Below are 12,288 nucleotides of genomic sequence, written 5' to 3' on the forward strand. Positions count from 1 at the left end.
CCACAAGTATAAGAGTATAGGCCTACATTTATTAATCATAATGTTACAGCTAAGCCTTCATGTATTGTTGTAGTTGCAAAAATATAAAACCAGTACCCTTGAACAGGCCACCATATTTTTTTTTTCAAAGCAAAGCACTCTTCAGTAATTGGAGGTAAATTGCTATTCATCTCTCCTTAGCATCATGTGTTGATTTCAGAAAATTTTCAATCCCACTTTAGTCCTTTATTCAGAACCATACAATGGCAGGAAGAAATTAATATCAACCATAAGGTAAGTAGTTTTAAACAAGCATATGAATGAACTTAATTCGAGTCATAAATAGCACAGCTTTTGAAAAGGTGCCTGAAAAAAATGTAGGCCTGCATGCAGGTACACATACCCGTGCATGTAACGTGGATGATGTCAGGAATAGTCACAGTGATGTACAGGCAAGAGAGCCAGCAGCTATATAAGTCATGTAGGTAGCATCCTTACAGACCTAGTACATGTTGTAGTATATAAATTATAATCTCATTTGATCTGTACCTCGATGGTATGGTGGCCCGTGAGGCCAATGATCACTTGTTTGTTGAATTAAGCACTGAACATTTATTATTTTTGCCCTCCAATACATAGTTTTCAATAGTTGTATATTGATTCTTAACTACTACATTTCACACATCTTCAGGTATATGTACCTATGGTACATCCCAGCAACACAATGGAGGAAGGGGCTATTCGAATTGGTGAGAAAAGGAAGTCGCCAAGTGATGGGACAGATTATAATTTGTCAAAAGAAGACATAATGTACTCTTCAAAATGTCACAGAGAATGGTTATCCCTCATTACTGTACGCTTTATCCCATCGAATGGACAATGTTGCTCGCCGTCTCCTCGATGATGTCAGCAGTAAGGACATATTTCTCAAGAAACTTCCGAAGATTCACAGTTCGTGTCGAAGTCCATACAATAATAAAAAAAGGTTGATTAAAAAACAGCCTTAGGTCGAAACAAACATTACAAATATGGATGAAGAACCCATCTGCACGTCTACTCGATTTGAAATTTGACACAAAGTTAGATTTCAAAACGAGCTGTGGTAAAGTGAGAGACAAAAAAAGGAGATCTCAAATTGATTTTGGTTGCCACAAAGGATAGACAGTTATCAATTTGGAATAAAGCGAATGAACTCGATGATCAACGAATGCTACATTTGATTCAAGGTTGTGACGTAGGCTGTGAGGACATGATTGCAAATGACTTTAGGTATCATAGCTTGTGTTTGACTAGTTTTCTGAACAAACGCCCCACAGATATCAACACTACTGACACTTTGAGTGTCTATGAAAAAGGGTTTCAGTGGCTTATTTCTACTATTGAAGCAAAACTGCTCAGTGATTGTTGTATTTATTTTGTTTCGCAATTGCGTGATCTGCTTCGTAGGTGGTTTGATGAGAAGCATGTGGAACATGCCATGTCATATCGTAGTGATACGCTTGTAAAACAATTTCAGAACCACTATAGTGAGCAAATTATGATTGTTCCCCAGGTCGGTACTTCGAATCTCTTATGTTCCGCCAAGTTAGCTTTGGGAACAGTCCTCACAGAAGTTAAGAAACTGAAAGATCGCCTGGAAGAATCAGAATACATTGAGCAGAATCCTGACACTGACAAAACTGCCACTGAACCTCAACAGTCCCATACATCACCTTCTGAGTTATTTCATACTGCAAAGGCCATTCGCAAACAGCTTAAATCAATAGCTAGTGAAGAAAGGAAGAGATTGAAGCAAGTGGATGCTGCAGAACTAAACATGGATATATCATATGAATATGCACTGAAGTGTGTCCCGAATGACTTGTACAACCACATTGCTTGGATGTTGACTGATGCAGACAGTGGTCTTGGTCCTGATGACCGTGTTGTGCTTGAGGCAAAACAGCATGAACAAGTGCTCAACCTCTCACAGAATATATGTGCTTCCATTGCTAAAATAGCAATTCCCAAACATGTTGGCACTGCTGTACACATCATAGAGCAGACTCGAAGTAAGGACACGGTAACCCTACTAAATAGATTTGGTAACTGCATCAGTTATAACGATGCGCAGAGATATATATCCACCATGGCAAATGAAGCTAATGATCAGATAGAAAAGCAAGGCTATTTCATTCCTGGAAACATTGCAAAAGATATTTTCACCCAGTTTGCCATTGATAATCTTGACTTTCATGAGAACACCGTTGATGGAACAACTACTCATGGAACCACACATATAATCTACCAATATCCCAATGACGCCACCAGAGAAAACCAATCAAGCACTAAGTGCATTCCGCTACCAAAAAAATCCCGTTCAGTGACCCTTGAAGACACGGAGCCTGTTCAACCTAGAAGTTGGATCACCCTTCCTGATCGACAGAAAAGTCGTTCCTTGCTTGGACTCAGACTAGTCCCAGATGACACAAACAGATTTAAAATTGAAGAGGACTTCAATATTCTGTTCAAACTACATATGACAGGTTCCACTGATTTACTACATCTCACACATGAAATGCATCCAGTATCCTGGAAAAACTTCAAAGAAATGCAGATTGAAAAATGTGAAAATGCTACTGTGATTGGTTATGGTTCATTTCTTCCTCTTTCCCCAACCAACCCTGATGTTGTTCAAGAGTCAGTAGATTATTGTATGACTGTATCCAAAGATCTGGGCCAAGAATTCTGTGTCTTGACGTGCGATCAAGCCATCTATGAAATTGTTCTGGCATTACAGAAGAAACATCCCACCAAGTACGACCACCTTCTTCTTCGAATGGGTGGATTTCACATTGCAATGAATTTTCAAGGGGAAATTGGCAAACTGATGAAAGGAACTGGACTAGAAGACCTTTTCATTGAAGGCGGTGTGTGCTTGCCAGGCACTGCTAACAAGATAATGTCTGGAAAAGATTATTATCAAATGTTGCGAGCTAACACTCTTGTAGAGAATGCTATATATGCACTTTTCTGGGAAGCCTTCGAAGACTGGCTGGTGGAAAAGTCCACTGGCACTGATGAATTATCATCTTTGTCCATCCAATTGAGTTAGATATGTGACAGTCAATAGCAGGAAAGACCACGACGTCCAGCATGCCTGTAAGGAAGCTCAGGCCAGTCTTGATGATGTTATGAAGAAGATGGATGAATTTGTGAAGACTAAGTGCACTTTGCCAACAAGTCAACTGTGGCTTATGTACATAGAAATGATAACTATCCTGAAGAGGTACATTTCTGCAGAGAGGGCTGGCACATGGGACCTGCATATTGCTGCAGCCGAAGAGATCCTCCCATACCTCGTGTCTGCTGGACATTCTAAATATGTATCTTGTTTGCCACACTATCTGAATGCCATAAAGAATTTACCGGCCTCAATTGAGACCGAGTTCAAAAATGCTAACTTTGTGGTAAGAAAAAAGGAAGGAAAGTTCAATGGAGTTTGGACAGACATGGCACAAAAACAGACATATAATAAAGATGCTAAAACAAAACTTTTCACTGGTATTACCCAACAACCAGCAACCATTTCAAAGTATCTAAAAGCTCTACCCGGCATCACAGCAGTATCTGAACAAATGCGTAGAATGGCCAACATGAACAACACTGATGCTCAGACCTCAAGCGACGACAGTTCTGCAGTAAAAGACAAAAAACTGTCAGAAAAATCCTAAACATAGTGAAAGAGAAAACGATCAATCCTTTTAGCTATTCTGGTGAAGATCTGGTAAATATCTCCACAGGACAATTGGCATCAACACATGGACTTATCCAAGCAAAGGAAAGGGGACTGGCAGCCCTTGTTGATGCATAAAAGTTCAACAGTGAAAAAATACAGCCAGTTCATTTGAAAACCTTTATTTAAAAGGTAAAGAAGACTGCTTCACCTGTCCTGAAGTCCAAGAAACTCTACATAGAGGAAAGTGCTGTTATAAGGAGTTTGTGTTTTGCTCAGAACCTTAGCAAAAAGGAGAAACTGGATGCTTTTTCCCACGAATGGGCAGAGTATCCAAGCTCACTGTTTGACCCAGATGATGACCATCCCTCTGGCTATGCTATGCGGAAGGGGGACAAAGCAGATTACCTCATCGCATTGAAGGGAATCATGGGCTCAAATTGGGAGGAAAAGGAAAACCTACCGGTTTCTGATCAGAAAACATGTATGCTTGTCGATATGATGGCCTTCGTTCAACGGTACAGGGACATGGGTAGTGCTGACTTCGAGCAGTTACAGTGCAGATACTTGGCAGAGATAACAAGCATGAGGCCAGAAGGATGCAATGTCGTCCATGTCATAGGAGATCGATATGACGTTAGTCCATCTGATAGCTTGAAACATGAAGAAAGATATTGTAGAGAAAAGGCCTCTCAGACAACAAGAACATAAGTTCCGCACCGCTCTCTTCCCGTACCACAATGGAAACATTTCATTGGAAAACGGGAAAACAAGAGGAACCTGCTACAGTATCTTTATGAATCTTGGGCACAAGAGTGCCATACCATCCCAGATGACTGCATTGTGATCGTCGGTGGATTTTCACATGGACCAGCCATAATGTTGTCACAACACTCACTAACTGAACTACCGTGTTTGGTTTGCCCAGCTCATGAGGAGGCGGACACACGAGTATTTGCCCATGCATTGTACAGTATAGAGGAACAAAACTGCAGTATAATTGTCATAGAAGCCAATGATACAGACATTATTGTCATGGGAATTTTCTACGGTTCTAACATCTCATCCTTAAAGGAATTGTGGGTTCACAAAACCACAACTGGACCTCAGAACCAGAGATTAGATATACACTTGCCATGTCATGCAATAGCACATGACCTTGCATCCAAATATCAAGGGGATATCACAGCAATGCTATTGACCACATACATACTGAGTGGGTGTGACAGTCAGCTATCCCTTTCGTATTGAAAAAAAACGTGCCCTCAAAGTGACCTTTGAATGCACCGAGATACTTGGACCTCTCGCAGAATACGGAACCCATGGTAAAAGCTTAGATGTCTCTACAGAAGTTGTCTCTTCAGCTCGAAATTTCTTCTTAGCACTATATGGCAACAAGGAGTTTTCAGGCACATTAGATGAACTACGCTGCCACTTGTTTATGACGAAGAAGGGAGATATTTGTTCTCTACCACCCACAGAGGATGCATTGTTGCTGCATCTGCTCAGATCACTCCACCAAATCACAATATGCAAACGTGCATCACAGCCAGACCCAGAGCTTCCTGATCCTTGTAAATATGGGAGGTCCAAAAAGAATGGCTGCCTGCTTGCCACACAAATGACGAAACCCTCAAAACCTGGAATAGTTCAAACCCATTGTAACTGCAAGAAAGGTAAATGCAAAGGGCGCTGTTTATGTAGAATGGCCGGCTTGAAATGCACCATTGCCTGCAAGTGCTGCGGAGATCCACAGAATTGCGATCTAGCCTCGGAGGATGAGGACTGTTTGATATGAATATTTCAATCAGAACTCCTATGATGAGCAGATTGGAACTCAGTGTCACTGACATTTGGTCATTGGTTCCTAAAGGACCAAGAAATTGAATTGAATGTGAAGTTTAGACGACTGAATTACATAACACACTGAAGCATTACCCAAACAATAAAAAAGGGTTAATTTTAGCCATGAAAGGGTTAAATTGTATATTAAATGCATATAAAGCCTTATTATAATATAATATTTGATGTTATTAAAGATGTTACTGTAAAAAAAATGCAGTCTCTCGTCTATTTCATAAAATCCACATTTTTAGAAATTTTTGCTGATTTTGCACTTTTGTCAGAATGAGGTAATATGAAAACTATTGCACTTATGTAACTTTTCTTATTACCAAAAACTTTGTATACATGTACTCTTATATTAATGGTGTTTGTGTTTTTCACTATTTTGTTTTGGCTAGAACACTACATATTATATCACGATTTCCCATATTTTGACCTCTAGCAAAAATATGTGACCTTTTGGCCTCTAGTGACATCATTGATGACGTCACCAAAATAAAAAAATTATCAAAATTTAGCTTGACCCTAGCTCTTTCCAATAATACCTAATATGCCTGTATTGCAACACAATAAATGCATAAAAATCTCTTCAGTTTCCCCTACCCCTAATTATTTGGCTCATTTAGGTGATCTCGTATCTTCAAACTTCCACCCACAGAAATTGTTTGCAAGAGTGTCTGATGAGCAGACCTCTGAAACTTTATGAGGAATGGACATACCTACCTAAAAATATATAGAAACAAAATATAGCAAGAAGTGTGACCTCCAACCCTTATTTTGCATGCTATGGCAGCCTGGGTCCCCGACGAGTAATATTGTGAGGTGGTGGTAATGGTGATGATACAGGTTTGATCTCTGTGCAGACTTGGTGGCGACTGCACAGAAACTCCTGGGAATGCACGAAACCAAAATTATGGAGTTTGATTCCTTGGCAGTGGGAATGGCTCTTGGTCTCAGTCACAAAACTGCCACTGAGGCCCTTGAAACTTTGGACAATTGGGATGGTCATAACCAGCTGACAGCCATACTACAGACCTTTCTGGTTGCCTCAAAAGACCCAAAACGTCTTCGGAGCAAGTTGGCTGTTTGCCAGCCTGACTGTAAGATGTTTTTCACTTTTGTCGCTTTCACTTTCACCTTCGAGTATCACACTATATCACTTGAGACACCATCACTAGATCATGACTCGATGCATGTTCTTGTGTTCCTCTCTGTTTGTACACATATACAGGGTTCCAGGTGTCTCCACGTGGTGCCTTTTTGTTGAATTTGCTGTCCATAGCTCAGAGAGATTACAGTGAAACAAATCCAGACTGGAAGGATCTGAAATTAAAAATGGCTGTCGTGGTGCACGAATGCCTTGTGGAGGTCCTTCAAGATCCACATGAAGCTTTGAAATTAGTGGAACAGATTCTAAAGTCACCTGAATTGGTAAGTTTTTGTTTTGATGTTATTTTTTAGAGGTCATCTGCATACTGTGGTATGTGTTTTCGCATGGTTCTATCACTGTAACTTGTCTGTCCTTCCTTTAATGTTTCTATTTTCTTTCATTGATCATGGAGGAGTTTGTACATACATCACATGCAAGACAAACACAGTAGGAGGCATGGGTGTAATTTCAGATGAATTACAAGGACATTCATAAACAATGGACAAACGCGTTTTAGATTTGTACAAGCCAGGGGTTCTGATGAAAGGACAAGCAACATCACCCTCACCCCAATTGTCCAGACATGAGATCAGAGCCATCTACCCTCGACATATGGCGTGCTTTCGATACAGTCTGGCACCCCACACTGCTCACCAAACTGTCTTCCTATGGTATCCATGGCAATCTCCACTCATGGCTCGCAGACTTCCTCTCCTGTCGCAGTCAATGTGTGGCCCTTAATGGAGTTCTCTCATCCCCTCTTCCTGTCCAGACTTGAGTTCCTCAAGGCAGTGTTCTGGACGCTGTTCATTTTCTCGTTTTCATCAATGATCTCTCAAACTCTGGAAAATCCTTTTTATCTCTTTGCTGATGACTCCACCCTCTGTTGTACCATCTGTCATCCTTCAAATTGGCATGCACCAGCCTCTTCACTCTCTGCAGATCTGCATACAATCACAAGCTGGTCCAACACTTGGAACATGTCTTCCAATCCTGACAAATCTCACATTCTCACGATGTCTCTCTGAAAGGACCATCTAGAACCCCCCCCCCCCCCAAAAAAAATACTCTCTCAACAATCCTTTTGAAGTCCTTTCATTCAAGCTTCTGGGTCTCATTATCTGCCATGATCTTTCATGGGAAAGCCACGTTTCCAAGCTGACCTGCCATTTGCCGAATGGGCGTCCCTCATCATGCAAAGTCCTTCCTTGGCACACCTGAGCTCTCCTGATCACGAACAAAGCTTTCATCCGCAGCCTGATGGAGTACTTCTATCCCCTTTGGGCTGGTGCTCCTGCCTCTCACCTTTTTCAGCTTAACGCTGTGGAAACCAAGGCGTTTAGGATCATTGGCATCTCCTGCGATGAGGCTGAGTCTTTGGGTCTCTCACTCTCTCACCGCAGGCAGGTCGGTGGTCTTCCTGTCTTCTACTGTCTCCTCTCCCCCCCCCCCCCCGCCAATTCAGACTGCTCTCAGTCCTGCCCATATTTCCGCAGGGTGCTCAAGGTCTGCCAGCAACCCCCTTCTGGTAAAACTACCAAAATCAAGAATCACTGCTCATCTTCACTCTTTCATTACTAGTCTGGTGTTGGCTCAGTGGTGAGGGTGGCGGCTTGGGATCCTAGGGTCCTGAGTTCAAGCCCCGTCGGCCACTGAATTAATACACCAGGGGGTTGACTCAGCCTGTCATCCTTCTGAGGTCGGCGAAATGAGTACCAGTTCCAGTGTGTGTACCGGTAGAGGGGCACTGCATCAGCGACACAGTCGTGCTTCAAGAAATGATAGCTACCCCGGCAGCGAAGCTGCCATACGACCACCACACCACTCTTTCATTCCTCTTTTTTCCCTACCTTTGGAACAAACTCCCACACTCTCTTCAATCCCACTCTTCTCTCCATGTCTTCAAAACAGCTGTTCACCACCATCTCTTATCTTCCTCCATCCAAAACCATGATCTTTTCTTCCCCTGTTAATCCACCCCAAACGTAAATCCACCTTCTTCAAATTCCCTGCTTTTATCCTGAGAGTCCCTGTCGTGTCCATCTTGTTTACCCTGTGTTCCCCGCACCATCCCTTTCCCTTCACAGATCTAATGTCTCTGTTCCCCGCTGTTTTGTGTTTCCCTCTCACCCTTCTTGTCTCATGCCCCCCTTGTTATACGTTCTGTGTGTTAGCTCTTATACGAGCCTTGACATTGTATATATGCCTGGTGTTGGCTTAATTTTTCGGGTGGTGGGCTTGGGATCCTGGGATCCTGAGTTCAAATCCCACTCGGCTGTTGATTTAATACCAGGTGGGGTTGACTCTGCCTGTCATCCTTCCGAGGTCAGCAAAATGAGTGCCAGCTTGCTGGTATACTGTGGCGGAGTGGTGACCCATCCAGGATTGTGTCCAATAGCCAAGGAGACTGCTTAGGCAGAACTAACGCTCTGCACAGAGTATGGTCCCAATGGAATGGAATGGAACATCGTACATATAAAAAAGGAGGGACCATAGCCTTGCTTGCGTAAAGTAAATAGGTATATCGGCTTAATTGTAAGACTCGTTATTTCTTGAAATTATCAGATTTCACTCCACAATTCGACACTTATTTAGTCCGGACGATATCCGATCCTCAAAGCCGAAATCATATTTTGATGAAATACATTAATGAGGCCATGATTGTCAGGTCAGGCCATATCAGATCTGTGACTTGCTACGGGTATCATGTAAACCTGTACTCACCTGTTTTTCATGGTCGGGTTGTCAGCGACTAAACCGTCTCCCCCACCAGGTTTTTTGTGAGGAGGGTGTATAGATATGGACACCCAGCAGGATTAAAAATAAAACCTGTCAAAGGACGGAGGAGCTCCTCATGAGTCAATGGCCAGCCATATCTAGTGCCCAACTGTATCTGCAGATGTCCTCCTGCAGCTGGGTTACTTTTTATTTGGGGGTTGGTGGCAGAATTTGCACTCCTTGCAAATTAGCACTCCGTCCTACTGTGTAAAACCCTTCATTCCGCAAAGCATACGAAAAGCAAAAATAAATCTGAAAACTCACTCCGCGGGAGTACCTCCTGTGCAGCTGCCCTGCGCAGGGCAGTTCACCGGATGACGGGATTGGGGCAAAGCCCTCAGGACCCCCAAACTTCGATGATAGGAGGAAAACCATGGGGTAACCTTCCCAGGTCAGATTGTGGTCATGTGTGTCGGGGTGGTGCTGAGGTGTCGTCCACCAGACGGCAGTCTCCTTGAGTTAGCCTGAGGCAGTCCCTTCGGGTGGGTGCCTGGAATGTCCTATCCACAAAGGCCCAGTCACACCTTGACGTTTTAGCCAGCAATTGCAACGTATTAAAATGTATGTAAAACGCTGGCTTACGTTGAACTTTTGATGTTTTTTTTTTAAAGATTCGGACGTATTCATAACGACTTGGTCTTTTGCATAACGTATTAGTAACGGACACAGAACGTTTCGTTGTGTTATAGATAACTTATACCAACGAATGCTGAACCTGTTGTCGGCCTTCACAACCTATGCCCAACGATAGTCTAACTTATGCATAGCCGCGCTGCACGCATCGCCGACGATGACGTGGCGTAGGTTATGGAAAGGCTGCCGCACAACGATTCAAATCATAACCGCCGCAGAAATGGAAGTGTCAACATCGCAGTCACACCTTGGCGATCTTGCCAGCGTATACCGACCTCTGAAAAATGCGTCTAAAACGCTGGCGCATGTCGAATACGGTATGGGTAAGTTTGGTATGCGTGAATAGAACGCTAAAGTACACTATCATACGTCGTATTGAATGGGGTACGTCTTGTAATTTTAAACATGTTGAAAATTTTACGACGTACTTGCCATATGACACACGTTCCACATGCGATGGGAATAAGTTGTACGCACGATATGCGATCGTTGACACACAGACACACGTTACTTGTAAGGTACTCGTAAGTCGAAACACGTCAAGTTTTTGGTTAGCGTCAGTGTTCCAGAGTCCCGGTTTTTTTTTTCTTCGGTGTGACAGTGTACAGTGCGGTTATGATTTAAATCGTTGAGCGGCAGCCTATTAATTATATTGTATTATAACCACACTAGAAATCGAAGTGTCAAAATCATCATCATACCGAAGGAAGGAAGAATAAAAAAAAAAATAAAACCAGGAAGTCTGGAACATTGACGCCAACCATTACCTTGATGTGTTTCGACTTATGAGCCCCTTACAAGTAACGTGTGTCGATGTGTGTCACCGATCGCGTCACGTGAGTACAACACGTTACTCATAGGTTAGAAATAAGTTTCGGGTACGCTAAACATTACCTCGAGTGTTTCGACTTATGAGTAACTTACAAGCAACGTGTGTCGACGTGTCAACGATCGCGTGACGTGCCTACAACTAATGGCCAGCGTTATGCGGAACGTGTGAGTCATACGCTGGCATAAGTCTTAAAATTTCAAGCATGGAAAATTTGAGGACAACCGAAAAGTACAACGTTTAAAGCCAGCGTACAACCACGTATGGCAGTGTTTTTCAGCGTGCTCTCAATGTTATCAAAACTTACCCATAACGTATTCAACGTGTACCAGCGTTTTAGACAAATTTTCCAAAAATCCGCATAAGCTGGCTAAAACCTCAAGGTGTGACTGGGCCTTTAGAGAGGATGATCACCTGTCTCTGTTATCATCTGAGCTCAAGCGTTTAGACATCGGAATTGCAGCACTCTCTGAGGTTCAGAGACCGGATTTTGGTGAGATCATGGCGGGTGGTTACACCTCCTATTGGTCTGGTCATTCTGATGGTTACCATGCCCAAGGAGTTACTGCAGATGTGTCCAATAAGCTGACTCCACTGATAATTGAGGAAACACTGGTCATCGTGTGTATTATGAGACTAAGGATTTGTCACTCCTTGGGTGTCATTTCCCTGGTCTCTGAATATGCTCCGACTGAGGCGAGTGATCCTACCATGAAGGACGCATTCTATGCCACGCTCGAGTCTGTGATTGTTCAGTGCCCCAGGCGAGATACTCTTCTAGTCTTGGGGGATTTCAATGCATCGAATAGAACTGATAGGGATGGTTATGAGACATGTGTTGGTCCCCATGGATTTGAAACTGAATCAGAACAGCAATAAGTTCCTTGACTTTCCAAGAAGTCATGGACTTAGGGTGGCTGGTTCATACTTTCAGTGCCCACAGGCTCATTGCTGGTCTTGGAATTCCAATGCTGGCAAAGGAGATTGACCATGTGCTCATTGATGGTCACTGGATGATGATCCAGAACTGCAGAGTCTACCGGAATGCTGAGTTCCTCAATACCGACCACAAGCTTCTTGTAGCAACTCTGAAGTTTCAGCTTAAATCCAGAAGAATGGTACCATCCCAGCCAAGGCTGTATCTAGGCAAGCTCAAGGATGAGAGGGTGTCTGAGGTGTTTGCGAACTGGCTGAGTGGGGATTTGGGGGGTTTGGGTGCTTTGGGAGATCCTGAAGAGTTGTAGATTGCCTTCAAGACCACCGTCTGTCATGTTGCCGGTGGATGTCTTGGAACTCACCGTAGGGCGAAGAAGAAGGTTCTCTCAAGGGACACTGGATACCATTAACCAGAGTCACAGG

General features: G+C 43.1%; 1 protein-coding gene, 1 long non-coding RNA gene and 1 pseudogene across 7 annotated transcripts in view; 2 read left to right on the forward strand and 1 right to left on the reverse strand.

The window, feature by feature from the left end:
• LOC147020098 (uncharacterized) overlaps positions 1 to 12,288 on the reverse strand; it is a 232,136-nt gene that overhangs the window by 70,505 nt on the left and 149,343 nt on the right. The gene's annotated exons all lie outside the window — the stretch shown is intronic.
• Positions 1 to 12,288, forward strand: part of LOC147020099 (uncharacterized) — a 59,333-nt gene that overhangs the window by 40,292 nt on the left and 6,753 nt on the right. For all 3 annotated transcript variants that reach the window (XM_085896659.1, XM_085896660.1, XM_085896661.1), the window contains exons 7-8: positions 6,403 to 6,639; positions 6,771 to 6,970. In XM_085896659.1, coding sequence (XP_085752785.1) covers positions 6,403 to 6,639; positions 6,771 to 6,970 — 437 coding nt within the window. The remainder of the gene's footprint in view (positions 1 to 6,402; positions 6,640 to 6,770; positions 6,971 to 12,288) is intronic.
• LOC147020100 (uncharacterized) lies at positions 4,543 to 6,389 on the forward strand (annotated as a pseudogene).

This window comes from Eptatretus burgeri, chromosome 9 (genome assembly GCF_056783735.1).
Source record: "Eptatretus burgeri isolate ZD-2024b chromosome 9, Ebu_testis_v1, whole genome shotgun sequence".
Classification (NCBI taxonomy): domain Eukaryota; kingdom Metazoa; phylum Chordata; class Myxini; order Myxiniformes; family Myxinidae; genus Eptatretus; species Eptatretus burgeri.